This window comes from Ambystoma mexicanum, chromosome 7p (assembly GCF_040938575.1).
Source record: "Ambystoma mexicanum isolate Mex_15411 chromosome 7p, UKY_AmexF1_1, whole genome shotgun sequence".
NCBI classification, from domain to species: Eukaryota; Metazoa; Chordata; class Amphibia; order Caudata; family Ambystomatidae; genus Ambystoma; species Ambystoma mexicanum.
Window position 1 is genome coordinate 932,919,143 of NC_090939.1, and position 26,983 is coordinate 932,946,125.

Consider the following 26,983-nt stretch of genomic DNA (forward strand, 5'->3'; position numbering starts at 1 on the left):
CAGTGGGGCAAACCCCAGATCGACCTGTTCGCGACGGCGACAAACTCCAAGTGCCAGAGATTCACCAGCAGGTTCACACAACCGAGGAACATGGGCGATGCTTTCTCGATCCCTTGGGACGGCCTGTTCCTATACGCGTTCCCTCTGTTGCCGGTGCTGCTCCGTCTCATCAACCAGCTCAAGAGGTCCAGATGCAGGATGATGCTCGTCGCACCGACGTGACCGAGACAGATCTGGTTCCCGGACCTTCTGGACTTTTCAGCGTCCCCACCTATCAAGCTGGCGACAGACGCGGATCTTCTCTCCAGAGAAGGAGGCGCCATTCTCCATCACAACCCGGAGTCGCTGAACTTGCAGGCTTGGCTCCTGCAGCACTAGGGTTTGGAGGATACGATATCCCGGCTGACTGCAGAGAGGTTCTTGCAAAAGCCAGGGCGTCCTCAACTCTCAAATGCTATGGACATAAGTGGAAGAGGTTCTCTGTCTGGTGCTGTGCACAGAAGATTAACCCTCTGCGGATTACGGCCCCTCAAGTATTGCCGTACCTACTGTCGCTGGCCAAAGCTGGACTGACTCATGCCTCCATCAAGATGCATCTGGCTGCCATTTCCAGATACACCAGAACTACGGGACGGGCGTCCTTGTGGTCTCATCGCCTGGTGAAGGAATTTATGAAGGGACTATTCCGATCGTTCCTGTCATGGAAGACAGCATTTCTTGTGGCCATCACCTCCGCACGACGAGTGGGAGAGATCCAGGACCTATCTTGCAAGCCCCCATACTTGACTTTTCACGACACAAGGGTGGTGCTGAGGACGCACCCCTCCTTTATGCCCAAGGTGCCATTGGACTTCCACCTCAATGAGCCCTTGGTGTTGCCAGTTTTCTTCCCTTCGTCTCCGGATGAGAGGACTTTGCAGTCGCTGGATGTGGCTAGAGCGCTGAAGTTCTATGTGGACCGCACTAAGAGTTTGCGGAAGACATCACAGCTGTTTGTGAACTTTGGACCTGTGAATCAAGGGAAGGCTCTCTCGAAGGCTTTTATTTCCAGATGGCTCTCTGGCTGCATCATGCACTGTCACCGGTTGGCAAACCGACCGCTGTCCGGCCATCCGAGAGCCCATTGGACCAGAGCGATCGCTGCTACCACAGCGTTCCTGTCTGGTGTGCCCCTGCTGGACATCTGCAGGGCTGCTACGTGGAGGTCGACGCACACATCACAAGATTCTACTGCGTCGATCGGGACTCCAGGGAGGAGTCCAGGGTCGGCCAAGCAGTGCTGCGCAACCTGTTCACTTAAGGTGAGCCTGGTGAGGAGGTAAGAGATGCTTAGTGTTGAGTTGTTGTATTGCTTAATGTTGAGCCTGTTGCCACATCCCGTGGTTGTGCATGTGTATACTGCTATGTATTCTTATATTCATGAGCATGTGAATCCATGCCAGACCCCATGCTGGAGAAGGAACAAGTTACTTACCTGTAACTGGTCTTCTCCAGCATGGGTCTGGCATGGATTCACATGCGAACCCTCCCACCTTCCCCTCTGCGGCTCTTCACTTGGTCATACTGCCACTTTACCTGCTACCAAATCTGAGGATGGCTGCCAGGGGATGGGCTTAGGTAGAGGGCAGTCATTGGCTGGGGGCAGTATGACCCAGAGATCAGTGATTGGTTACTACTAAGAAGGACAGATCAGAAACGAAACTGATACTGATTTTTCTTTACCGAGGATTCCCGGCCTGACAGGGAATATTCATGAGCATGTGAATCCATGCCAGACTCATGCTGGAGAACAACAGTTACAGGTAAGTAACTTGTTCCTTTCTACCTCTGGCACTCATATGGTGGCCCCTTTGAATGGCAGCTCCTCTCGCTTTACCAAAGGATGAGTAATAACGAAAGGAACCTCCCCTCCGTTGCTGTCCCCTAGGACGAAAAGGTGGAAGTTGTCGAACTGCAGCGCCCAACGACTTCGCTGCAGCTTTTGAGGTCTGCAACCTCTCAAGGCTCTCGTCAGTCTTGCTGCCATAAAGATGTTCCCCGTCAAAGGGCATGTTGAGGAGCCGGGCCTGCACATCAGGAGCAAACCCCGACTTCGGCAACCACACAAACCTGCGTATCACGGTGCTCGCCCCCATGGACCGGCTGACGCAATCTGCCATGTCCAAACCCGACTGAACGGCCTCACACATGGCATCCTTGCCATCCTGAACCATGGCAAAGAAACCATCCCGTTCGTCCCCTTCGGGAATATGTTCAGCCACCAAGGAAACACAGTTCCACAGAGTGTGTGTGAAACGAGACAAGGCACATATGGAGTTGGCCGCCTGAAGCGCCATACACCCTGCAAAAAACACTTTCTTCGCCCAACCGTCAAAATGCTTGTCATCCCTATCAGGAGGGATGGTAGGGTACGATGCCTGCTTTGCCGGGGCCGTAGCCGCCTGCACCACCAAACTCTCCGGAGTAGGGTGCTTGGACAAGTAGCAGGGGTCACTACTGGCTGGGAGGTATTTTTGCGGCAAAGACTTGCTCACTGCCGGGAGACTCTCCGGAGCAGTCCAAGCCGCCGCCTTCCTCTGTAGAGCCATATGAAACGGCAGTACTGGGTCAGTTGGTGGACCAATATCGAGGATATCCGTAAGGTCATCCTGAAGAAACTCCCCTGGGGGAGCAGACCATCCTAAATACTCGTTGACCCTTGACATAAGGCGCTGGTACGTAGAATCGGCATGAGAGCCAGGCTCAGGCCTACAAAACTCCACCTCCGGAGAGGTGTCCAGCCCACTAGCATCATGCAGGGACTGCCTCAGGTCCTCAAACTGGCTATGGCCCGAGAGAATCTCGTCGGGCACCATGTCATCATCAGAGCCCACATCCACCTCTGAAATGAACTCCAGATGGCGGTAAGAAGGCACAGATATGGAACCAAAGCCATGCTTGACCTTGGCCAGAGCCTTTCTAGGTGGTTCCCCCAAGCCACGGGGTACCCCCGTCGACACAGCCTCGAAAGGCGTTGAGTGAATCGGCGCCGGCGTCGAGAGAATCAGTGTCGAGAGAATCAGCGTCGACAGACGCGGCGCCGACAGTATCGACGGCATCGACACATGCCTCGAAGGCGGAGCCGCGAGCGAGTCTCTCGACATCTTGTGCGCGGACAGCGTCTATGTCTTCCTCGAAGACTTCACAGGCTCACGCGATTTCGAGCGCGTCGAGGACCGGGACCTGGACCGAGCATGCCGAGAACGATTCCCCTTGTCCGAGCGGGACCTTTCCCGCGAATCGTGATGACCACCCGAGCCCGAGGCATGTGAGCAGTGTCTCTCGGCTGATCACGACCGACCCCACTCGGAGACGCGGACGGACCAGTGCCCTGCGATTCGAGAATCGCCAACATTTTCTTCCCGAAAGAAGCCCATTCCTCCGGTGTCGCATGCTTGGTGGGGTAAGCGACCCGCCGAAGGGCGGAGTCCTCGGATGAGGACAGGGAAGGCTAACGATGACCGCGCTTCCGGGAGTGCCTCGAAGAGGCAGAGGAGTGGCGAGACCGACTCCGGGACCGAGACCCACTAGACTTCTGATGACAACGCAGAGAGTCGCCCCTCGAGTCGTCTGTCGAAAAGCCCCGCAGACCTCGACTTCCGGGGCTTGGACACCTTACCTAGCGATAACTTCTTCTTGCGCTCCCGCAAGGCTTTCGACGTGAGCGACTGGCAGTCGACAGTCATCCGTTTCATGGGCCTCCCTGAGGCACCAGAGGCAGGCGAGTCTGTGACCGACATCTTGGACCCACAGTCCCCGCACTTCTTAAAGCCCGGACGCGGCGTGGAAGACGAGGTAGACTTCTTCATGAAGAAATAGTTCACAAACACCAAACAGGTTCGAAGAACCGAGAAAACAACAAACTCCAAAGAGTCGAGGCGCGCCGAGATTCCCGAAGTGAACACGTTTGCGGAAAAAACGGAACTGAGGCTACGGGCGTCGTGCATCCTACTTATAACATCCAGTGACATCGGCCGTCGGAGGAGGTCCTCGAGGGCGGTGTATCGACGTCATCGACGCAGGACGCAGACGCCGAAGATTTTCCAAAGCAGCACAGCTGTAGTGATTACTGTCATAGATATGGAATACGTCGGAGGACCCAATCCCCTCGAAATGATATTACGGTGAGTACTGCATGTCATATGGGGAAACACTAGCACATTCAGAGAGACCCCGTGAACAACATGTGCAGATCCTAGAATGGAAAAGCCTAACTCATTTCAACCCCACCTCCCAACAGCACTGCTTGTGGAGGACACCTTTTTTCGCTCCTGCAACTGCAGCGTTTATGGAGAGAAATGATTTTGCACAGAGGGCAGGAACCTTTTGATGGCCTTTCAACACACAAAACTAACATAACAAACAGTCAGGAGGCAAAGGATGCGCAGAGCAGAAGGCAAACACCAACTGCTGGACTAGAAACAAATTTAAAGAAATCCAGAAAGGTGGCAAGCCTTTTAAAGATTTCCCTCTTTTGGCTTGGACTAGGAAACTAATTATCCAATCGCCTCAGCCAATGGAAGGATGGCGAGGGCTTTAAAACTAAGGCTAGAAATCCCAGGCAGTTTCTCTGGGATGGTTGCTGAGGGGAGACAAAGCTGACAAGCACCAGGGAAAGGGAGCCACTTGAGGCCAGAAGAGGGGTGTGCTCCAGTGAGGAGGGTGGGGAGGGTGAGCCCCTTGCGACTAGAAGAAAGAGATACCCAAGAGACTTCTGATCGGAGAGGGGTGGTTAAGAGTAGCGCGAGAGAGTGTGACTTTGATCCCTGTAAGAGGGGATATGTAACACAGGGGCAGAGCTTGTTTGCCCTGCTAGAGGAGAATAAGTGAGAGATGGGGGGGACTTTTGGGACACCTTGCAAAGGGAGGAAGCCCTAAATCCAGAGAGAGGCTTTCATTTATAATATTGCTCGGCGAGGGGGGACGGGACAGTACCCTCTCGACAAGCAGACCGAGGGGCAATCTAATTGCCCCTACCAGTACTTCCACAGTAGGATGGTTTGTACTGGTTCCGTTCACAATTTAGGACTAGTAAAGTCAATGGTGACTTTACATGCCCAGGGAGACAGTAGTCATTCCCAGGGTTTGGAGTCTATGTTTGGGGGTCACTATGACACCCCTGTGTTACTGCATTGAGGGTGCTGTGTAACACACATACAAAAAACAATGATAGCCTATGGGGAAAAATTCCCCAAAGCCCATAAGCACGTTACAAGTCACAGGAATACACTCACATCATGTCCAAGAGTGAGGGTAAAAGAGTCTCACTCTTGGCAGGAGAAGAAAATAACCCCAAAAATCCAGCAAAGCTGCTGGGGGACTCACTAGGTTAGGAAATTCAGCCTAAACAGAGTTCTCCCTAACAAAGCCCTAGAGACCCAGTGTGAGCACCGCAGGGTGTCTGAGACGCAGGATCCCCTTTTAAGGGGCAGTGGGACTGTGGACACTAGGGAAGGGCCACGTATCCAGTGAGGGCCCATGAACACTTGAGCCCCCGGTCTTGAAGCAGGGTGAGGAGTGGGAGAGGAAGCCAGGACCAGAGCATATAGCACCAAGCAGTCTAAAGGGCCCCCCAAGAACTTGCTGGGGGCCACGTGCAATGATGCTGAACTGGTGCTTGGGGCCGCGCAGGACTAAGATTGATGGCGCTGTGGCGGTAGTCGGATGGGAGAGGACCATCTGTGGCCTGTAAGGAGGAGAGGGCGGACTGGTATGCTGCAGCCCCGACATCCCATTTGCGTGCTGACCCCAGGGAGACTGGAGAAGGGCGTCCCCGGGGTGTAGGTTGCCTACATTGCTTCAGAAGGGAACCTGTGGTAGAGACTGAGGAGATAGGACGCAAAGGGAGAGATGCAGGCGAGGAGGGAGACCTGCCACGTCCGACGAGGGAAGACCTGAAGGACATCTTCCAGGAGATTAAAGCCATCAGGGGAGACATCCAGGCATCCATATGCAACCTCAAGGGGAGGGTGGATAAGCTGGAGGATAAAATGGAGGGGATGGAGAATTGGAGATGAAACACGAAGCTAGGTGGACAGACCTGGAGACTCTGGAAATGGATATCCTTCTGAAGGTCGATGACCTCAAACGGAGAGCGCTGCAACAATCTGTGCATAGTGGGCCTCAGCGAGCAGTAAGGCGAGACAGTAGCAGATGTGGGAAGGAAGGTGGAAGACCTGATGAATGCCCTTTTTCTCTCAGAGGGAGGCAGGACAGTCCAGCTAGAGAGGGCCCACAGAAGTGGTGGCGGTAGGGGCGGCAGTCCGAGATCGATAGTCGTCCACTTCCTCAGATACAGGGACAGGATGGAAGTTTTGGAAAGGGCAAAGCGCACAGGAACCCTGCAGTGTGAGGTGACTCGATCAATGTGTTTCAGGACCTCTCGGGTCTTTCTTGGTCACACAGAAGAAACTGTCGGCCCCTCACACAATGGCTGACGGAAAAGGGCCATCGATACTGCTGGTCATACCCATTTGCCCTGTGCTTCGAGATGAGCGTCACAAACTACCGGATCACGAACGGGCAGGAGGCACAGCAGGTGCTACATCCCTGCGGGAGGCGGCACCAGACCCAGATACGTATTCAGAGGTAGGCCAGATTAGCGCAAACTCAGAACGAAGGAAGGAACTCATGGCTAAGAAAAAAAATGCCAGGTGGAAGGAGGTACAAGAAAATGAACAGCCCACCCTCTGTAAAGTGACTGGAAACATTTAGGGACCTGCTTAGAGATGCCAAGCCTTCTCATGGCCTCAAATATTTTTGAAGTGGGGGAGGAGAGAATGGATTGTTCGGATGGTCTCATGGACTCAAGTGTTGGTTGCGAAGTAGGGGAGGAGAGATGCGATTGTTTGGATGGACGGGGTGGCAGTCATCCTTCGTGGCCCATCATATGGTGGGCGTCTCTGGTTCGAAGGGGAGGACGGGTGGAATGGGAGGGGGGCAGGGGAGTTAGGGGGAAGGGTGAATAGTTGAAGGGGGGAACTGGGCTGGTGCGGCAGGGTATGTTAGATGTCACTGCAACCAAGGGGCCGAGAGCTAGTTGGAACACCAGCAATGGTGCACAGGGATGACGATGGGTGGGTGGACGTGCTCAGGGTGGCGATGTTAAGGGGTTGAATTCGCCAACAAAGCTCTCATTGGTGGCGAGGGAATTCCGGAACCGGGGTTGGATATTCTGTTCCTACAGGAAACCAGGCTATTGGCTGGGGAGGGGAGGCGACTACCTGGAGGGCAGATGGGACAGGCACTTTGGGGTTCTGGTACGTTCAAGAAGGGAGGTGTGGGTATTTTGCTCCATAGACGGCTCCGTCTGGGGGAAATGAAGGTGTGGCGGAAGTTGGATGGAGAGCAATGCTTGCCTTGGGCACTCAAAAGGGGGTTCTGATTACGCTGATCACCATGTATTGCCTTAACCAAAGGCAGCTCCCATTCTTTCAGGACACACTGGCGGAAATATTGAGGCACGCTAGTGGCTTAGTGCTCCTGGGGGGCGATTTCATTATGTGGGGCGGACCCTGCAATCGATAGAAGCAGTGGCAAAGTCTTGATAGAAGGGACCCGCAAGCGGGGAGTGGGTATTCGCAGCATCCTGACAAGGGAGGGAATGTTAGATGTCTGGTGTGAGCTCCATCCGGAAACAAGGGGCTCAACTGCCCCAATACCCCCCGTCCCCCATGCATGTCACGAGAACAAGGATCGATTATTGGTGTATCCAGAGGCTGTACATTGATAGGGTAACTAGTTGTGATCTCACCCCTATCAGCTGGATGGATCATGTATTGGTTATAATGGGACTTTCCGTGGTGGGCTTACAAACAAGGAATTCCCTATGGAAGTGCAACAACATGCAGAGGTTTTCGTGGAGGGGATGAAGAAAGCTATAGGGGATTTTTCCATGTATAATGATACAGGTGTGGTCGACCATTGCACAGTCTGGGAGGCAGCAAAGGCGACGTGGAGGGGGTTGCTGATTGGTGAGGGGGCCGGGAAGAAAAGGATCAGAACACTACTAGCCGATAGATTGAGGGGGAAATCTGAGATCTCGAGATAAGGCTGCCCAAGAGAGACTGACGCAAGCCAGGATGCGGTGACAGGAGCTGAGGTTATTGGAGGTGGGCAAGGTGGTGTTGGGGCTGCAGTCCCTCCGGCAACGCTACTATGCAAAAGGGGACAAAGCAGATGCCATGTTGGCATCCAGGTTAACGGGCCAACGGCTGACCGGTGGGTCGGGGAGATTGAGGATGCCTCAGGGAGGCTCCACACAACCACAATGGGAATATTGGACACATTTGTTTGGTTTTATGAGGAGCTGATGTATGAGCAAGACACAGTGGTGGGTGACTGTAAGGTGGAGCAGTACTAACAGGGAATTCCCCTGCCGACCTTGACTAGGGGTGAGATGGAGGAGCTGGAACAGCCCATTATAGGGAAGGAGGTGCTGAAGGCGATCTGTGGGATGAAGATAGGGAAAACACCGGGTGGCGACGGATACACAGTGGGCTTATTAAGACCTTTGCTAATGAGCTGGTCCCGCACATGGTGAAACTTTTCAACCACATATTGTCAACGGGCAGTTACCCCTCCCCCTTCCCAGCTTTGGATGGGCCCTGATATCTGTTATCCCAAAGGAAGGGAGGGATTGCAGGAACTGTAAGTCCTATCGGCCCATATCACTCATAAAAGTAGACACGAAGGTGTTAACAAGGGTCTTGGCTTCAAGAATGGACCGAGTCATGCCCTGATTGATCAACTTTGACCAAGTCGGATTCATTAGGAGGCAGGGGGCACAAGACTCCGGAAGACGCTACATCTGATCGACCAGGCTAGAAACAAGGAGGATAATCCTGTATTGCTATCCCTAGATGCCAGGAAGGCTTGTGATAGAGTGGGGTGGGATTTCCTCCACGGGTTCCTACGGAAATACAAGTTTGGGGGTAGAATGATAAAGGGAATTCAGGCCCTATACTCGTCCCCCACGGTGAGGGTGACAGTCAACGGTAGGCTTGCAAGGGCCCTTAACTTACAGCGGGGGACCAGACCGGGGCGCCCACTGTCCCCCCTGTTGTTCGCCCTTTCCATAGAACCGCTGGCGGAGAAGTTGAGGGGGGTGCCTCTGGTGGAGGGCATCGTGGTGATGGTGGGGGGAGGGAGTTTAAGCTGGGGCTGTATGCGGACAATGTCCTCCTATGTCTAAATAATCCATTGACCTCGGCCCCAGCAGCAATGGCTGTAATTGCAGAATATGGGTCCCTTTCGGGCTTTAGAGTGAACCGCCAGAAGTCTGTCCTGTTCCCATTTTTCTGGAGATGGATTGAGGGATGTGGAGGCGCTCGTGGGGTTTGGGGATGGACATTCAGGAGGAGAGCATCCATTATCTGTGTATCAACATAACAAGGGCTTTGGGTGACCTTAGTGGGGCAAACTTTCCTCCCTTATTGAACAAATTGTATGGTGAAATGGGGGAAGCATAACATCTCATGTATGGGGTAGCTAAATGCTTTGAAAATGAACTTCCTCCCAAGGATACTATACTTACTGCAAATGTTACAGGTGAAGGCCCCAGAGGAGCTACTGAGAGAGGCCAAGGGCCGCTTGCTACGCTTCCTCTGGCAGGGACAAAAGCCTTGAGTGTCATACGACACATTGGATCGGGGGGGAGGGTTCCCGGATAGAACCCTTTATTATAAGGCCTCCCAATTGAGGGCAATGGTGCTACACCTTTGGGAGGATGCAGATAAGCAGTGGGTCTTGTTAGGGAGAATTCTCTGTTAAGGCTAATTTCCCAAACCTATTGAGTCCCCCAGCAGCTTTGCTGGAATTTTGGGGTTTATCTTTTTCTCCTGCTAAGAGTGAGATTATTTTTCTCCCACTCTTAGACATGATTTGAGATATCCTTTGACTTTGAAATGTGTTTTATGGGCTATGGGGTCTTTTACTCCATAGGGTTTCATATGTTTTGTATAGGTGTGTTACACAGCACCCTCAGTGCAGTAACACAGGGGTGTCATAGCGACCCCCAAACATAGACTCTATACCCTGGGACTGACTACTGTCTCCCAGGGCATGTAAAGTCACCATTGGCTTTATTAGTCCAAATTTGTGAACAGAACCAGTACAAACCATCACATTGTGGAAGTACTGGAACGGGTTAATTAGATTAACCCTGGGTCTGTTTTCAAGGGGGCACTGTGCAGTCCCCCCTTGTCGAGTTTCTGGCTGGTGGCAGTGGTTACCACACAAAATATTCCCTAAGAATATCTCCTATGGGATTTTCCCATTAATTTTAAACGCACCACTTTTTGGTGCAATGTTAAAGATACTGCCGGATTATTTATTTAATATTTATTTCCCGGTTGGGTCTTTTCGCCAGGACTCGGTTTTAAAATGGCGTTTGTGTTCGCCTCTGTAACTCCAAACCCAAGTCGAGCCCTTTGTTCCACTTTTGGCAGGCTTCTGCACAGAAGCCTCCCAAAGCGGTGCCACTCTGTCTGGTTATACAGGATGTGTGGGAGGGGGGGGTTTAGGCACCCTGGACTGAATTGCCTTGGCAACTCAAGTCGCACTCTTGTATGATTGGCCCAATGGTGAGCCGCCCGGCTCACCACTTAGCATGTTTGATTGACAGCTAGGACTGGTGAATGGGGGTTTTTCTGCATAAAAGCAGGGCTTTGGGGAATGGGACTTCAGACGTCGTCACAGGACCAAATAATCCGAAGAGGGAGAAGCTGAGCCGACCTGCAACGACGACACCACCGGTGGAGCGCTGCTGAACTGACTCGCCACTTCTTCCAACGACAGAGGAGATCTTCAATCCGAAGAGTCTTCTTCCTTTGACTGGTGGGGATAACCAGTTTGCCAGCCTTTTCGCCTTCAAGGACCATCTCGTGGCCACCTTGCTCCTGCCAAGCACCCCGGCAGCCGGGATACCACGTTTTACCCTGACCGCGAATAAAAGGGTAGTACCTTTTAACCGGAGAACTCAGCGGCTGGTTTCTTCCCTGGCATTGCAACGACCTTCAGCTTTCCTCCACGTCGAGATCTTCTCTTCCTCTGGACGACGCCGTGACTTGCACCCGCTGCCAGGAACAACTGCCCCCGCTGGAGGATCCTCTCCACCTTAAAGGTACTGTGTCCGCCCAGGCCTCCCTCGCAACGGTCTGTGTGGGGTGTCTCTTAAATCCTCCACTTACCACTTGGGTTTGCCCTAGGCTGGCTAACTGAACTTTTCTGAACTGAACCCCTTCCTTTTTTAACTCTCTGCATGACTTTTCAAGACTTTTAAACTGTGTGATCCTGGGCACATTTGTGTCCCACTCTCTCTAAGAGGGAACCGGGCCTCTGAACATTTGGCTCACCAGTAGACTTTGACTTTTCTGCCTTGCTGAGTATTTCTAAAGTATTGTGTTGTGTGCTTTCTCACTTTCTGCCTTTTCCCTCCCTTTTTTGGATAACTTATTGGAGTGCCATCTTTAGTTAAGCGCTCACCTCTGTCTGGAAATAAGTGGTGTTAACTAAGACTTGTCTAATAAGGATTAAGGGAGGTGTATATACTTCTAAGTGACTGTGTTTGGAACTTGCTTCCCGTATTAGTGTTAGTGTATTGTACAAGTGTGTTTTTAAATAAATAATAATATACTTTTATAACAAAGCTCTGGTCAGTGTTTGCTTGTGCTACTGTATTTCTGTACCTAATGTGTATACTCTACATACTGTCTAACTCTTCTTGAGAGAAGTCTGGCTGCTCAGCCACAGCTACCAGGTAAATCTGGGTGGTACAGACTGCTACCAATTGGGTTTACTGCCAACACCTGTAGTCCTACGCCTTTTGCAGTGGTCCCTAAGGGAACTGCACAGGTTTCTGCCTAACAGGTCTTCTTGGAGAATCAACATTTACGTCCAGCCACAGTGGTGGTGTGGTTATGGGTCCAGACGAAAAGAGTACCCAGGAGAATCTGGGAACACCTGATAGTGGGGGTCCAGTGTGAAGTCTGGAGATGGGGTACTGCTATGAGGGGGGTTACTTCCTGGCCCTCACCAATGAGCCACATCTGGGTCCCACCAATAAGGGATGGTTTGAAGCGGGGTTGGGCAGGGTGGGTCAGTCATGGTCGGACAGGCACTTTGTGGGGATCCAGGACCTTGAGATGGCCTTAAATGTGGGTAAACTGCTGTTCTTTCTCTACTTGAGGTTGAAGGGCATCCGACTTATTTCTTAACTATACGGTGCACTGGTGGGGGTGAGAAAGAATGTAGTCAAGGGACTCAGACAGAAGTGGGAAAGAGACCTGGGGTGGGAACTGGACGACAGTTTATGGAATTTGATGTGTAGGAAGGCCTTCAAGACATCAGTGGCCTGCCAATTCAAACTTCATGGAATTAAGCTGCTGCATAGATGGCAAAACGACCTGGTAAGGCTGTCCAGAATGTTTCCGAATGTGAGCCCCCAGTGTTGGCGCGGATGTGGGGAAAGGGTGGATTTCTGGCACTTGTAGTGGGGGTGCCGAGAGGTCCAGATATTTTGGGCGGAGCTCCTGGGTTGAATTAAGGAGGTAGAAGGGGTGGCCCGGGGATTGGACCCAATGTTGCTATTTGAGAGAGATGACGATCATTGGAGAACATTGCCCCATATGATACACTTTTGGCTGCTTGCGGCCTGGGCCTGCTTGGCTAGACACTGGGAAAGAGCGCATCTCCCCAGGCTGGATGAATGGGTTGCAAAAGCGAAGGACATATACCTCATGGTAAAGATCACACCTGCGATACATGGGGGAAGTGCGGCAATAGAATGTGAATGGTTGAAGTTCCACGATACCTATAGGGGTCCAGAGATGGGGCAAGTGGTGCCCTGAGCACGGTGCCCGACTTGTAGGAGCGCAGATGTTTTTAGGTTCACCATGCTCCTTGCAGTGGTTCCCTTACGTTGCATGACTGGTTGGTGTTATGTGACCCAAATATACGATAAGGGGGAGGGGGTTGAGGCGTGGGATGGGATGGTACCGGGCGGGGTTGTTTTCAGATAAATACAACTGTAACTGTGATTGTTAGATTTCTCAAAATGTCTGCTTCACTGAGGTTCCTGTTTTGTTAAAACAAATAAAAACGTCATTTACAAAAAAAAAGTGTAAAACAAAAGGAAGGAGTGCTGCACTTGGAAGGGGCCTTATGCATTTAAACCCAGTGATGTTTAGAGACATTGAGGTGTGGAAAAGAGTTACAACTGCACTGGGGTAGGACCAACATAACGCACAATGCAACCCAATATAGTTCAACATCTTTATTGGCAAACTCCGCAGTTTGAATTGTGTTGGGCTTTAACGACTTTAGGGATTTGAAGTAAAACTCATGAGGGAGAGTTATACTGAACGTGTTGGGCTGGTGTAACGAAGTGCCCTGCCCTATTCTTTGGGTGAAGAGTGGGAAAGCTTTAGGGTCTGGATTCCTTGGTCTGGGAGAGGTACAGGGAAGAATTCCTGCCTTACCCCACCGCACCTTGGATATATGGCATAGGTTTGCCACATGGCGCCAACTTATGGTCCTTCCCCGCTGAGGGATCTTTATCTGAGGATTCCTGTTAACCACATCACGCACCATGCAAGGGCTGCACCAAAACTCTGGTCTGATTCCCCAGCTAGTAATCTCTCCAAACATCCGTGGCAGAGTAGTAAGAATCATTAAAAGGGGATTATAGACGGCACAGGGATCAGATGTGCACAAAACCAAATTGGGAAGAGACAAATTTGTGTGCACGACTCAGTACTCGTGTTGGTCCTCTCGTTTGCTGTGTTACAGCTTTACTCATGCAAATGCATGGAGTGGAGATGGAAAATGGTGGTGAGATGACTTAAAGGCTTGCTCCTCAGGACCATGTACAAAAGAGACGGGGAAGCTGTGTCTGAGTAGAAAACTACGAATCACATTCCCAAAGCTTGAAGGGCATAAACATGAGTCAAGTTAAGGTGGTTGCTAGATGCAACTATGCTGCTATGTAAGACCCGGGTGTTCTGGGAAGGTGATGGGCATTGCAGTACAGATTCCTGGAGAGACCTGGGCAAGAATTGTCGGAAAAGCTGGGCAAGGAGTCGAGGAGGTTGGAGAATGGAAGACAGAGTGGAGGAGGTGAAGCTGGTAAGAAGAAGAGGCAGTAGAAAGGTGAGAAAGAGCAAAGCAGAGTTGACAAATGGGGTGCAGATGGTGAAGGAACCCCGGAACCACAGCTGGAGACGGGTGGAGTCAGAGAGGGAGGTAAAGCTGGAGAAGAGAGAAGGGGGTTCGAGAAAGGATCAGCGTGTGTAGAAAGAATTAGGGTATCTAGGGCAAATAGGAGAGGGACAGCGAGAGTAGAGAGTGTGATCATTAAGAGCACTGTAAGGAGGCGAGGAAAGATCAGGAGGTGGTGAACAAGAAGTGGGGAAGGAAACTGAGAGGTTCCACAGGCGGAAAAGAAGAGTGACTCTGCACCACGTAGATCAAGTTTCGTGAACAAAACAGACGCCCCCAACTGATCAAGTAGGGTGGATATGAAAGGTAGGGGGTATTGATTGCGGATGGTAATGGCATTCAGGGCCCTGTAATCGATACAAGGCCTCAGATCCCCCTCTTTCTAAGAGGCAAAGAATAAAGGTGAGGCTGCGGGTGAGCGAGATGGCTGGTTAAAACCAGTGCTTAGTGAGTTGTATATATACTCCTTGAGTATGCTGTTTTCCTTTTGAGTCAAGGAACACACTCGCCCATTAGGCATAGTTGACCCCAAAATCAGCTCAATAGGCCAATCATATGGCCTATGGGGAGGAAGTGTTTCCGCCTTGGACTTATCAAACACATCCATATAGGCCTGATATTCTGGGGGTATATTGTGATTAATGATGCAACCAACCACACAAGCGTTTTCAGTAAATGAGCGACAAGGCCCACTGGGTCTAAGGTCTTGACCGCTAAAGCAATGTGTCTCACAGTAATCAGAGGTGAAACAAACCTCCCTCGTATGCCAGTCTATGCAAGGGTTGTGTAAAGATAACCATGGGAGTCCTAGAATGATTCTGAATTTAGTAGCTGCAATAATGTCAAAGGTTATGGATTCCGCGTGTCCATCTTCCGTGACCATACGAAGATCTGAGGTTTGTTCAGTCACCAAACCTGATATTAAGCTGGTTCCGTCCACAGCATTGACAATTTCAGTTTTTTTCTTGGGTATAATGGGTATTCCTGACTCATGAGAATATTGCAAGTCTATGTAATTACCCTTTGCTCCAGAGTCTAGAATGGCTAGAGTAGTCCAGGGTTCACCTGTAGAATAAGAAAGGGAGACATGATTGAAAGTGGAACACCACTCTGAGAGGTCCAGACACATAGGACTCGGCAGACGGACCTAGTCTACTTTCGAGTCTTGGTGTTTCCCGCCGTTTTTGTGGGTTTCTTGAGGCATGATCGAATGAAATGTTCACAAGAGCCACAATAAAAACAGAGGTTGTTTAGTCTTCTGTGTTGCCTCTCCGCGTGGGTTAACAGGCCTCTTATTGCACCTATTTGCATAGGCTCTGCCTCATTACTTGCTAGTGGTTCAGGACGGGAAGGAACCAGAGGCAATGTTCTTTTTTCACCCCTCCTTTCCGCCCTTCTGGCATCGATCTGTAACACCAGGTCGAGTATTTCGGGGAAATGCAACAGGCACTACTGGAACCGTAGCGAGGGTGCCTTTCAAAGACTCTGATAAACCCTTATAAAATACTGCCGCCTTTTTATCATTGGGCCAACTAGTTTCAGCCACCAGTTGGTTGATCCTAGCAAGATATGTGAGTAACGATTTGTCACCCTGGCGAAGGTTTAGTAGCTCTAAATCTGTGGCTTGATTCTTATAACGTGTGTCAAAAACATGGGCCATGGTGTTAATTGTAGCGTCAAAGTCAAATAACATATAACTATTTTCCTCCAAAAGAGGATTGGCCCAAATTGCTGCAGTTCCACCCAAGTAGGATGTGGCTTTGGTCGTGGAGTCTGGAAAAGACACTGGACGACATAGGAAATGAAGCCGACATTGGTTAAGGAAGGTCCTATAATGCTTGAGATCTCCATGAAACCTCTCGGGGGCAACTGAAGGAAACTGGGTTGCCATGAGTACTGGCACAGCATCCTGGCGAGGCATGGGTAAACCCAGGCCACCTGCGGAGGGGGTACCCCCGCTCCAGCAGGCTGGGCAGACGACTGAAGAGCATCAATGCACCGATGTGTGGCATGAGCAGCCGTCATGTCAGCACGTAATTCTGAGACAAGGCGGACCACGTTCTCTAAGGCGTCAGCGGCCTCCATATTATAAAGGCTTCTGATTTATGTTAGCACTCACCACTGGTAAAAGGATAGTAGAGCAGGAGCACTGAATCAAGAAACCAAATGTAGCCGAAGAATTCTTCCCACAATTGAAACTCTCTGCTGTGCGAAGTAACAGACCGAAAGATCCAATAGTTGGAAGAGGAGACACACCCACAGCATGCCAACTAGAGAAAGGAAACAAGAGAACACATCAATACCAAGCAAATCGAACAATGCGCCACCCCAAACCCTGGTACGTGCACCAACCTGAATATTCAACGGGATGACACAGAGAGAGTGGGTATGGATGGTAATTCTCCTGAGTATGTTCAAACTATTACACCTGATCAGAAAACACAACAATATCACTAAACATACAAAAAGAACAAGACCTGGGATGAAAAGTTCACAATAGATAGGATCTTACCAATCTTACCAAAGGGGTAGAAAGTCAGTCTGTAATGATTGTTCACCAGTTCAGAGTCCAGATCTTCCGACACATGGTATAGTTTTAGAGGAAACAATCCAGGTTAGAACTACCCCAACGGCACAAGGACGTCTATGTTTTCACTCTGGTAAGCGTCTCTAGTCTCTGGTAGATGTTCACTGTAAGTGGAGAGCGAAGTTCAAATGGTGAGATAAGCAGAAAGTGTTCCGTAGTACAGGTGAGCAGGGGGATGTTCGAATCGTGAGGCAGTGGCAATTCGTTAGGCAGAAATTGGGTCGGTTCACGTGCGGGCTGCAATATATTGGAGTCAGAGATGGGGGACAATCTGTGAGGCAGAAATAAGGTCAATTAACATGCGCGCTGTTTCAGGAACTTGTATGGATAACGAGCAGACTTTAACAAGAAGACAGGTCGGGAAGGGAGGAATCAAAAACTGTGTGAAAGAACACGTAGCAAGCCAAGTTTACCAAAACTAACAGGAGCAGGACAAGGAATCTGGGCACAAGGAAAGGTCAAAAACAAGGAAATAAAGTGGTCCAAAACACTTCAATCAGAAGCACCGACCGCCGATCTGGGGGCCGGGTTTATTCTTTTTCCATCACATGTTTTGTTATCATGTGACTTACTTCTGATGGCGCTGCGACGTGTAGCAAGCTCCCCTTGTCGCCATGGTATCAAATAACTGGCCAGAAATTGAGCCGTTCTATGTAATGGATGAATCGTTTTACACTAAGGAAATTACGTTTTCTTGGTGTGGGTTTTAAATGTTGGAGGGATAGCATTGATGCAAAGTACCCTGCGCCCTCGCAAACATTTGTGATTCCTTACACTCAAAGTATTCCTGATGGGAGCAGAAGGCAAGCACAAGGGTTGAGATAATTATTGCAGGTATTTGCTTTATACTTTCTGAATACCTGTAAACCACTTTCCTGAATGTATGCTTTTATAAATACTCTTAAAAGACGTTTTCTGTGTTGCTCCCATTCATTTTTGTGACACTGGATGCATGGCCTGGTTAAAGGACTTAGTCCCTATCACGATGTCCCTCATGTAATATACACAGTCGCAGGGATACAGCACATAGCACTTTTCTTCTCCTGGATCAGGGAATGTTCTTGGTGCAGACATGTTCACCCTATGGCCATTTGTTTCCTTCCTAGGCTTCTTGACAATGAAGGGAGCACAGTCCTATCAAGTATCAATTCCCTTCCCATCCGAACCCCAGGTTTGAACATCTCCTTACCAGAAAGTATTTCTTCCCCCTTGCCAGGGTTGGGCTGTTGATGACACCCATCACCCCAGGGTAGCTGTCCTGACTATAACCTCTAGCTTGAGCATCCTCTACTTCCTGGTCTCTAGCTGGCTCCTACCAGGAGGTGTGATAAAGTCCTCTTTCTTCCTTTGTTCCTGGTTTTCTCCTTCAGCTTTGTTACAGCCCTCATCAGGCTTATGGTCCTTCCCCTCTTCTCCCCATCTCACTCTGTCCCAGTCACTACCCCCTCCTGAAAATGTAACGCCTTGCTGGATTGATCCTTCTACCTCATTCCCTGTGCGCCTCAAAATTGGCCCTGCCATAGTTTCGGTTTCTCTTTCCGGTGTTTGCTTTCCTGTCCTTGAGATTCCAAGTTGCTAACTGTTGGTCTTCCCCTCCCTTTGATTGGCCTTTTTGGGTATGTTTTGAGAGTTTAAGGACCAGTTCTGCCATTTTGAACACTGAAGAAAGTGAATCTATCATTGCATGTCTTTGTGCCATGCCACCAAGCTTCAACACTGTAGATGGGGAGCGTGTCTGGGTAAGGCAATCGTGACATTGGTGTTGGCAGGGCAATCTAATTTATTGTGTGGTATGTTGGCATTCCCTTGCCAGTACAGCGGTGTATTGCTCTCTCCAGAGTGCACGGAAAAACATAAATCGCCAATGCAATTACAGAGCAAATATTTTGAACGCAGACAGACGCAATAACTCACAACCACACACTCTTTGAAGATAATCAGCTCTTATACGACTATTTAGTCAAAGCTTAGAAGCAACCAATAATAACATAGAAATAACTCACAGAAGTAATATAGACATAAATCACAGAAGAAGCAAAGAATTCAAAAGGAAATACATCACCGTGAGCGTAACAGGATTCCTCATCTCGCCCAGAAGCGGCTGGAAGACCCCGGGAACAGCTAGGCCGAGAGCACCACAGCTCACAGGAGTGCCGGACGTAAGCGTCCTTCTCCGGCTGAAGTCTCACCTGACCACCTCCGGGTTTCCGCATATATGCAGTTTTCGCGCCTTCTGGAAATGGCACTTGCGCAGTTCATGAGCAGCCGTCGGTTGCCAGCTGGGTCAATCGAGAGCTACCCTCAAGGAGCAGAGTGCCTCCCTCCTCTAAAAACACGCTCCACGGCGAACAGTCACAAACCATATCGAAGTTAGCTTTCCCAGCAGAAATGTCCTTGGCCGCATACCAGGTTTGGAAAGCATGTTTTGCTCAGCACCATGAATCTAACACTCAGCAAAATGTGTGCAGCTTTTCACTGCGGCATGAGGTAAATATCCATCATGGCTCCGAGCGCTCCCAGAATACATTGCGCACCGGCGCCATTTTAGTTCAAGCATAACAAGCGGTTAACCTCTTCGATCATTAGACCTCCAAAGGTATCTTATTCACCCTTTCTGTGTGAGTGGAAACCAGGTTTAGAGCATTTGGGATCAAATTGGGCTACTTATGTTGGTCTTGTCCATAAATGTAGCACCATGGTCTTCCTTTAAATGTGTTGGATTGTGATAGTGCAGCAAGAAGTCGCCATCTCGTGCTCTAATTTCCTGGATCTGATTTATTGAATCTGATTTACTGAAGGTTAGAGCCCTTACTTTCCTTCGCAGAGACCCAGACTTGTGGGTATTGGGGAGAGAGTCTTGGCAATCCTTCAGCTACTTCTTCCAGTTATCACATAACTGCACTTGTGAGCATCCCTGACCCCCCCCCAGCCTGCCCAACCTGTAATGTGACTTGCACTAATGTGACTTTGTCACAGTTGGAATGATGTACTCATGTTAAAGAGCAATCTCTGGAAGGGTCTGAAGTTAATGTTGGAAGGAATTAAGGGGAATATCAATACAGTACTAAGATGATGGTGCTCATTAAGTAATGTTTAACAAACTGTTAGCAGTTAATACTGTGAGCCAGATAGGACGAATTGCATGCTTTTTAGATTCACAGGCCAGATAGAACTACGTCAATACCAAACATACTGCTAATGGGAATCCAGTAGAGTGTAAGGGGGTCACACACAAAGTTCAAAGAAATAGGATTTTAGTTATTAATATTAAAACATTCACAAACATTACCAAAGCATTGAAGTAAATAAAATCTGTTGTTTTTATTAGTATATCTGAGTATAGCATACATTCACCGATGCATTTCATAAAACTGAATTGTAGATATGAAGAGTGATTTATAAACGTTAATGTGAACAATTTCTCAAAATGTTTACCCAATTGTTTCTGTACTTGGTTGTACATTTGCAGTGTAATCATGCCATTTGCTTAATAGTATAAAAATGCATTTATTTCAGAAAGAATCAGTTGAGAGCTGCATAACTACATCTACCAGCAAAAACTCATCTGAGAACAACCGATGCCTCCGAAATAACTACCCCAGCCCAGACCGACTTCAGGAAAACGTACAACATCCTTTAATCAGAGGCCGCAGGGTGCCCATTCCATTATCGAACACACAAGAACCTGTTTCGGACCATTCTTCAAAGGCTCTTATTTGTAAAGAATCAAATGAACATTGTTTAAAAACTGCAAAGAACATTAGTACTGATAAAATCAAAACCAGAGAAAAGTTGCTGAACCTGAGAAAATGTCGACACCGGCCCTATCGTATGAAGTCTGTGACTAATCCAGTTGAAGTTGAACCAAGTGAGCTTTTTACCCTTCAATTCTACACATGATGTTCTAATGTCATTTTCACAATATGTACACTCTTGTATCTGTTTTCCTACAATAGATATGGAAGATTTTTACATTGGGTGCGTTTTTGGAGAATATGACAACTCCCGGAAAGCTTTGGGTTTCCATTACAGGACAAACCTGGGTCTTTACACGTTTGATTTATTTTTAATTGAGCTAAGCAAGTGTATTATCATTTGAAAATGGTACATTAATAGTGGGTTTGGAATAACTGCCCTTTGGCTAGTGCAATGGTTTAAACAAAACATTTTATTTAAAAAATATTGTTTGTTCTAGAAACTTGTATATCTAAGGTGTATTGCAAAGTGTACAAGCCCCTTTTGTATTTTAAGTGACACACAGGAATGTAAACGGGCAATTATACTTGTCTGTTTTATGGGAAAAGCTTCAAATGGCCTTAGGACACCATCACAAATACACTTACAGTTAAAGGAAAAGTTCACCCAAGTGTTTAATCGGATGCAATCGTAATGCCTTTCTCCTCGCACCATGCATCAATGTGTTCCTTTTTTTCTGCAAAGCTTAACCTACTTTTTCAATGGCTAATATCCATGAAACAGTGTTGTTCCCATCCGCCATCTTGTGATTATAATTGTTCTTTTATAACGCGCTTAATATGAGCGAGTGGTTTCTAAGCGTGGAATCGGGATTCAAATCTGTGTTGCACTGCGTTGTCTTGGTTTCAAGATAAACTCGTTGCCCCTGAGCTATCCCTCCTCCCCAACCATATTATAATATCTAGCGGGATCATCCTAACGTCAAATACCCTGACGGCGATAAATGATAGAACACTCCCATCTTTTGACATCAGCTGCTGCATCCGCAACAACACCCCTGGTTGTGACGTTAGTAAACGATGGAGCTAAACGTACACATGTACGTAATTCTGTGTCTCCACGCAAATGCAGAAGACATTAACTCGTGAACATATTTCGTTCACTGGATGTGCAAAAAAGGTTTTCTTATTGTATGAGGAAATTAATTAAAGGAATCAAGTTGTTAATGTAACTATATAGTTTGTATTCAAATTTAAATTGTGGAATACATCAATGGTAGATAATTGAACAGTGTATGGCCTTCACAATAGCAAAAGCATCACATATTTGATTCTATATTGTCTTCTATTCAAGCTTAATACAGTTTCAAAAATGTGTGTACAATTATATAATAATTTTTTCTTTGTTGTATTAGCAATTATTTCCACCTCATTTGAATGTGTCCTCCTTGATAATTCCCTTCAAAAATGAGGCCACATTTCCAGTTGTGCGAAATGTCTCAATCCAAAAGCACAGTCAAGCTATTTACTTTTATGTCTTTAGTGACGCCTCATTCTGTTAATGTTCTTGATGCTTTTTTATGCTCATTTTAGCCTGGGGCAGATCTGCTTTCTGCAGACGTTCCAGGTCATTTTAGCTATTGATGTTACTGTGCTTATGTGTTTTTAAACAATTTGCTGGAAATAGTAATGTGCTATTAACACGACCTGTTGGAGATTCTAAGATGGCCGCCGACACCAGGAAGACGTACCGGCAGAGCTCCCGCAACCTTCCTGCAACTTCAGTCGGTGCCACCACCCCGAAGCAGTTGCTTTACTCTGCTAAGAAGAGGAAGGACAGCAGAGAAATTATCGGGAGCAGGGACAACCTGGAGAGGCGGCGTGAGCCCCTGCACCAAGACTCCACTGAGAGAGGAGGACCCCGGCTGGGGACTCTGAAATCGCAGCCTGCGAGAGGTCGCGCTGTGGAAAGGCGAACCCCCGCGGGGCACCCCAATCCACCGCTGGCAAGGGGCATGAGGAGAGTGGGGATAGCAGCGCCCCCCCAACCTCCTCGGAGAAGAGGCGAGCTAAGCAGCGGGAGGACGAGGCATCGGCTGGTGGCAGAGGCGGTGCGGCGAGCGGAAAGACCCGGAGATCAGAGGGGGTCCGCCGTGGCAGATGCTACTCCTAAGAGGGGGCAGCGAGACGAGGTGGAGCATGTGGCGAGGAGCCAGCATCTCCCCGCCAGCCCCCCGAGGATTGGCAGGACCAGCACTGATCGGCGGAGAGGCAAGACTAAGCGAGCTGGCCCAGGTGAGGAACAGCAGCGCAGTCTTCCGAGCGCTTTGTCCGCTGCAACACCAGACCCCCGGTACCTGAGACACCGGGGACTTGGGAGAGGAGAGCACCCCAGTCCGTGGGGAGAGGCAGCCCCGACCCCAAGGGCACACAGGGCACCACCGGGCCCCCGGCGGACAGTGTGCCTGAAGTGGGGCACATCACAGGACCTGGGAAGGGGAGACTGCAGGGTGAGAAATAAATCGCAAGGCGCACCGCGAATTTGAAAGACAGTGCGGGTAATCCATACTTATCACGCCGAGTGCAGGACGCACCCTTCCACAAACCTCAGCATGGCGGAACCAGGCAGAGAGGCCCACAGTCAGGAGGATAGCCCACAGCCCCAGTTCAAAGGGACACCTCCCACGAAAAGCAGGCCCCCGACAGGATAGGCCCCACCACAGGGGTGCGGAGAAGAGCACCGGGGGTGGGGAGAGCTGAGAGAGCAGACGACAGGTGCTGAGGGCAGCAACAGTGGTTTGGGGCGCACCCTGGACCTAGGAGACAAGAGGAGGAAAAGAGATCACAGCTGAAGTGACCTCCGCAGCAAAAACATGGGAGGGCACCCAGGAGACAGGGGTAGACCCCCTGTTACCCGACCAGACGGGAGACTGCCCCAACATCAACGCACCAGGCAGAAAGAGGGAGAGGTGGTTCGCGCCTCAGCAGCTTGCCGATCCCCGTCCGAGACCTCAGCAGAGGTGGAGGAGACGCGGGGAAGGAATAGTGCGATAAACTATCACGCAGAGCCAGGGAACCGCCACGTAAAGCCACAGGTCTGAGCTGGACCATAGAAAGCAGGAGGAAAGGCGCAGTCACGGCCCTCAACAAGGGGGCCAGCAGCCAACGACAAAAAAGGGTGTGGAAGAAAGAGGCCCATCTGGAGGGTCCGAGTGGGAAGGAAGGAGCCACCGAGTGACCATCCCAGAGGCGCTAATGCACCCGGGCTGAACAGGAGACCAGGGAGGGACTAGCACTAATAAGCTACACCCAACAACACAGGGACACTACAGGCATCCCAATATGTCAAACAAAACCAAAGGTAAAGCTAACAGAGGTGCACACTTGCAAGGAGACATGCCCGGGACGCTGGCAACAATGTGGATGGCCAGGGAGTCTGCCGAAGTACCCAGGAGGGCGCGACGGGCGGTAACACGCCAGAGGAGGCGGATCCAACGGTGCTGAAATGCTATCCATGCAGTCTAATCTAGTCAAAACATTCCAGGGCCAATATCCGCTTTTGCGAACAGACCTCAACGCAGCGTTGCGGGAGGTCAAACAGGAAATGGGCCAACTGGGAGAGAGAACGGACATCTTGGAGAGGGGCTTGCAGGAAGTGGACGACGACCCGAAAGCGAACAGTGAAGCCATTGAGAAACTGGACGTAGCGACCCGCAACTCTGAACTCCAAATGGAGGACATGGAGAACAGGTCTCGGAGGGTAAATATAAGACTAAAATTGCTCCCGGAAACAGTACAAGATAAGGATCTGAAAGGGGCCATTCAATGCATCTTTGCGGACATCATAGGAGAAGCAGACCCGAGTAGGGTGTAACTGGACAGAGTCCACTGAGTGGAACGTCTCAACAGAGAAGCGAAGGCCAGAACAAGGGATGTGCACGCAGCTTTCACAAGATATGAACAAAAAGAAGTGGTGTTGAGGGCAGCAAGACAACAGGAGCCGATCATGTACCAGGACCAACGGGTGGAACTCTACCAGGACCTGGCAAGCAGCACACGGACTAAACGGTGCCAGATGGGCCTGGTGCTAGCAGTACTCAAGGAAAAGGGGAGAAAATACAAATGGACATTTCCCTTCGGGCTTCTGTTCGAGTGGGCAGGAGGGCAAAGAGGCATAACCACCCTACAGGAAGGTGTGGCCTTGCTGCACCTCGACTTGGACCGGGAACGAAGGGAGGATAGGCCCGGGAGAGCACCTGAGGGAGTGAACAGAATGAGACTAAAGCCTTGGGATTGGTCCATGGTTGAGAAAAAAGACCACCAGCAACGCTACACGGCCCGCCATATATAGAAAAGGAGGAGATAAGCATAACGGAGAGGAGAGAGCAACATCAGGTAGGGGGAGCCCTGAGCAGGAACTATATAAAGGGGTGGTGGACGAAAGGGAGAGAAAATAGGGCAGGGCTGGGGGGTGCTAGGACATCTTGGGATCAGAAAGGGCGATGAGGCCCGGCGGGGAGGGAGGGAGAGAGCAGAGAGGGTCGAGGACCCAGATGGTGAGGGTGAGGGAGGAGGGAAGGGGAGCGACTCAGGCTAGGAAGGGATTAGGGGCGACAAGAGGGGAGAGCAAAGGGGAGGGACAGGATAGAGGAGGCACGGAGGAACCGCATGAAGAAGCGTGTAACCGGGGGACCATTGGCAAGCCAGGGGCAAGGCCGGACTGATGACCATTCAAGTGGTTAATGCATAACTTTAGGGGGCTTAATTCCCCCCTTAGGAGGAAAAAACTAGAACAATTCATGAGGAGAGAGGGGCCGGACGTCCTGGGGCTACAAGAAACAGACCTTATGCACAAGGACCAAGGGCGGCTAAAGTTGCGGGTTTCGACCAGATCTTGCATGCTTCCGGAAAGAATAAAACGGGGGTAGTGGCCCTTGCCATCAAAAACACTGTGGACTTTATAGTCACCAAAACCATACGGGATGAGGAGGGGAGGTATATCATAGTCAGGGGGATGCACCAGAACCTCCCCTATACCATGGCTGTAGTGTACGCACCGAATCCTGGTCAGGAGCAGTTTCTAAGACGCGTTATGGGGATTATGGAAGACAAAGCATGGGGCCAAATAATCCTGATGGGGGACCTAAACATAGCTTGGGAGCGGGCATTGTGAGGGGTGGGGGCACAGTGATGTCAGCAGAACTAAGGCATAGGATCGGGAGGGCAGGGCTACGGGATGTATATCGGGAGCTGAAGGGGGATGATGAGGGCTACACCTACCTATCGGGAGTCCACGGGTCACAATCAAGGATCGACTATGTTTGGTTCTCAGCGTGTCTGGTGGCTCAGATTCGGGAGGGGAAGAGCGGCCCCATTGAGATAGCAGACCATAAGATTGTATCCATCCAAATGGACCTAGGGCGAAAGGAAAGAGGGGTGTGGGATGGAAATACCCGAAGTTCCTACTTAGAGACCCAGTAATCAGAGAGGAAATGGAAGGGAAGATAAAAAGCTTCTTCACAGATAACAAGAGAGGGGACACGAGAGAAGACCTAAGATGGGACGCTTTCAAGGCCACGCTCAGGGGGGAGTTGATAGCAGCAAGGGCACAGAGGGAATAGCAACTGAAGGAGCTGGAGGTGCAGCTGGAGACGGAGGTGGAGGCGGCAAGACAAAAGGCGGGCATAATCCCGACTAGGGCCTCCATGAGGGAGTATAGACGGGCACTAGGGCAACTAGAAGTCTTCAGAACAAAAAAAACCTAAATGGGCACTGCTCACAGTCTGCCAAAAGTACTACGCCAAGGCAAATAAGGGGGATACACTTCTAGTACGACTACTGAGAGGGGCAGTCAAAGAACACAATCACAGCCCTGAAAATGGCAACAGGGGCGCGGGTCACATGGTCGGGGGACATCCAGAAAACACTGGCAGAGTTTTATGAATACCTGTATGCGTCACAAATCCCTCAGGCCCACCTACAGAGTTTGTAGCAAAGGTGCAGATAAAAAGAATGGGAAGGGAGGTGAATGAAACCCTTAATCGGGAGATCACGGAGGACGAAGTAAGGAGGGTAATCCATACCCTGCCTTCAAACAAGGCCCCGAGCCCGGATGGCTTCACGGCAGCCTTTATAAAATGTTCGCAACAGAACTGACCCGCACCTCACATTTCTCTTTAATACCTTCAGGTCTACGGCAGAATAACTCCATCTATGGAGGAGGCCATTCTTGCCCTTATCCTGAAGCCTAACAAAGACTCGGAGGCGAGAACATCTTACAGGCCTATTGCACTGATAAACGTTGACGCCAAGATTTATACAAAGATATTGGCAAACAGGCTAGAGACCCACCTCCCGTGCCTGATCCACCCAGATCAGGCGGGTTTCATAAGAGGCAGGCAGACGGTGGACAACATCAGGAGGGTGGCCCATCTGTCTGGTGGAA

The 26,983-nt window shown here is 50.0% G+C and overlaps 1 protein-coding gene across 9 annotated transcripts in view; it reads left to right on the forward strand.

Moving 5' to 3' along the window:
* Nucleotides 1–26,983, forward strand: part of SENP7 (SUMO specific peptidase 7) — a 1,759,378-nt gene that overhangs the window by 448,235 nt on the left and 1,284,160 nt on the right. For all 9 annotated transcript variants that reach the window (XM_069637251.1, XM_069637256.1, XM_069637257.1 and 6 more), the window contains one exon: nt 20,360–20,711. In XM_069637251.1, the coding sequence (XP_069493352.1) occupies nt 20,360–20,711 (352 nt within the window). The remainder of the gene's footprint in view (nt 1–20,359; nt 20,712–26,983) is intronic.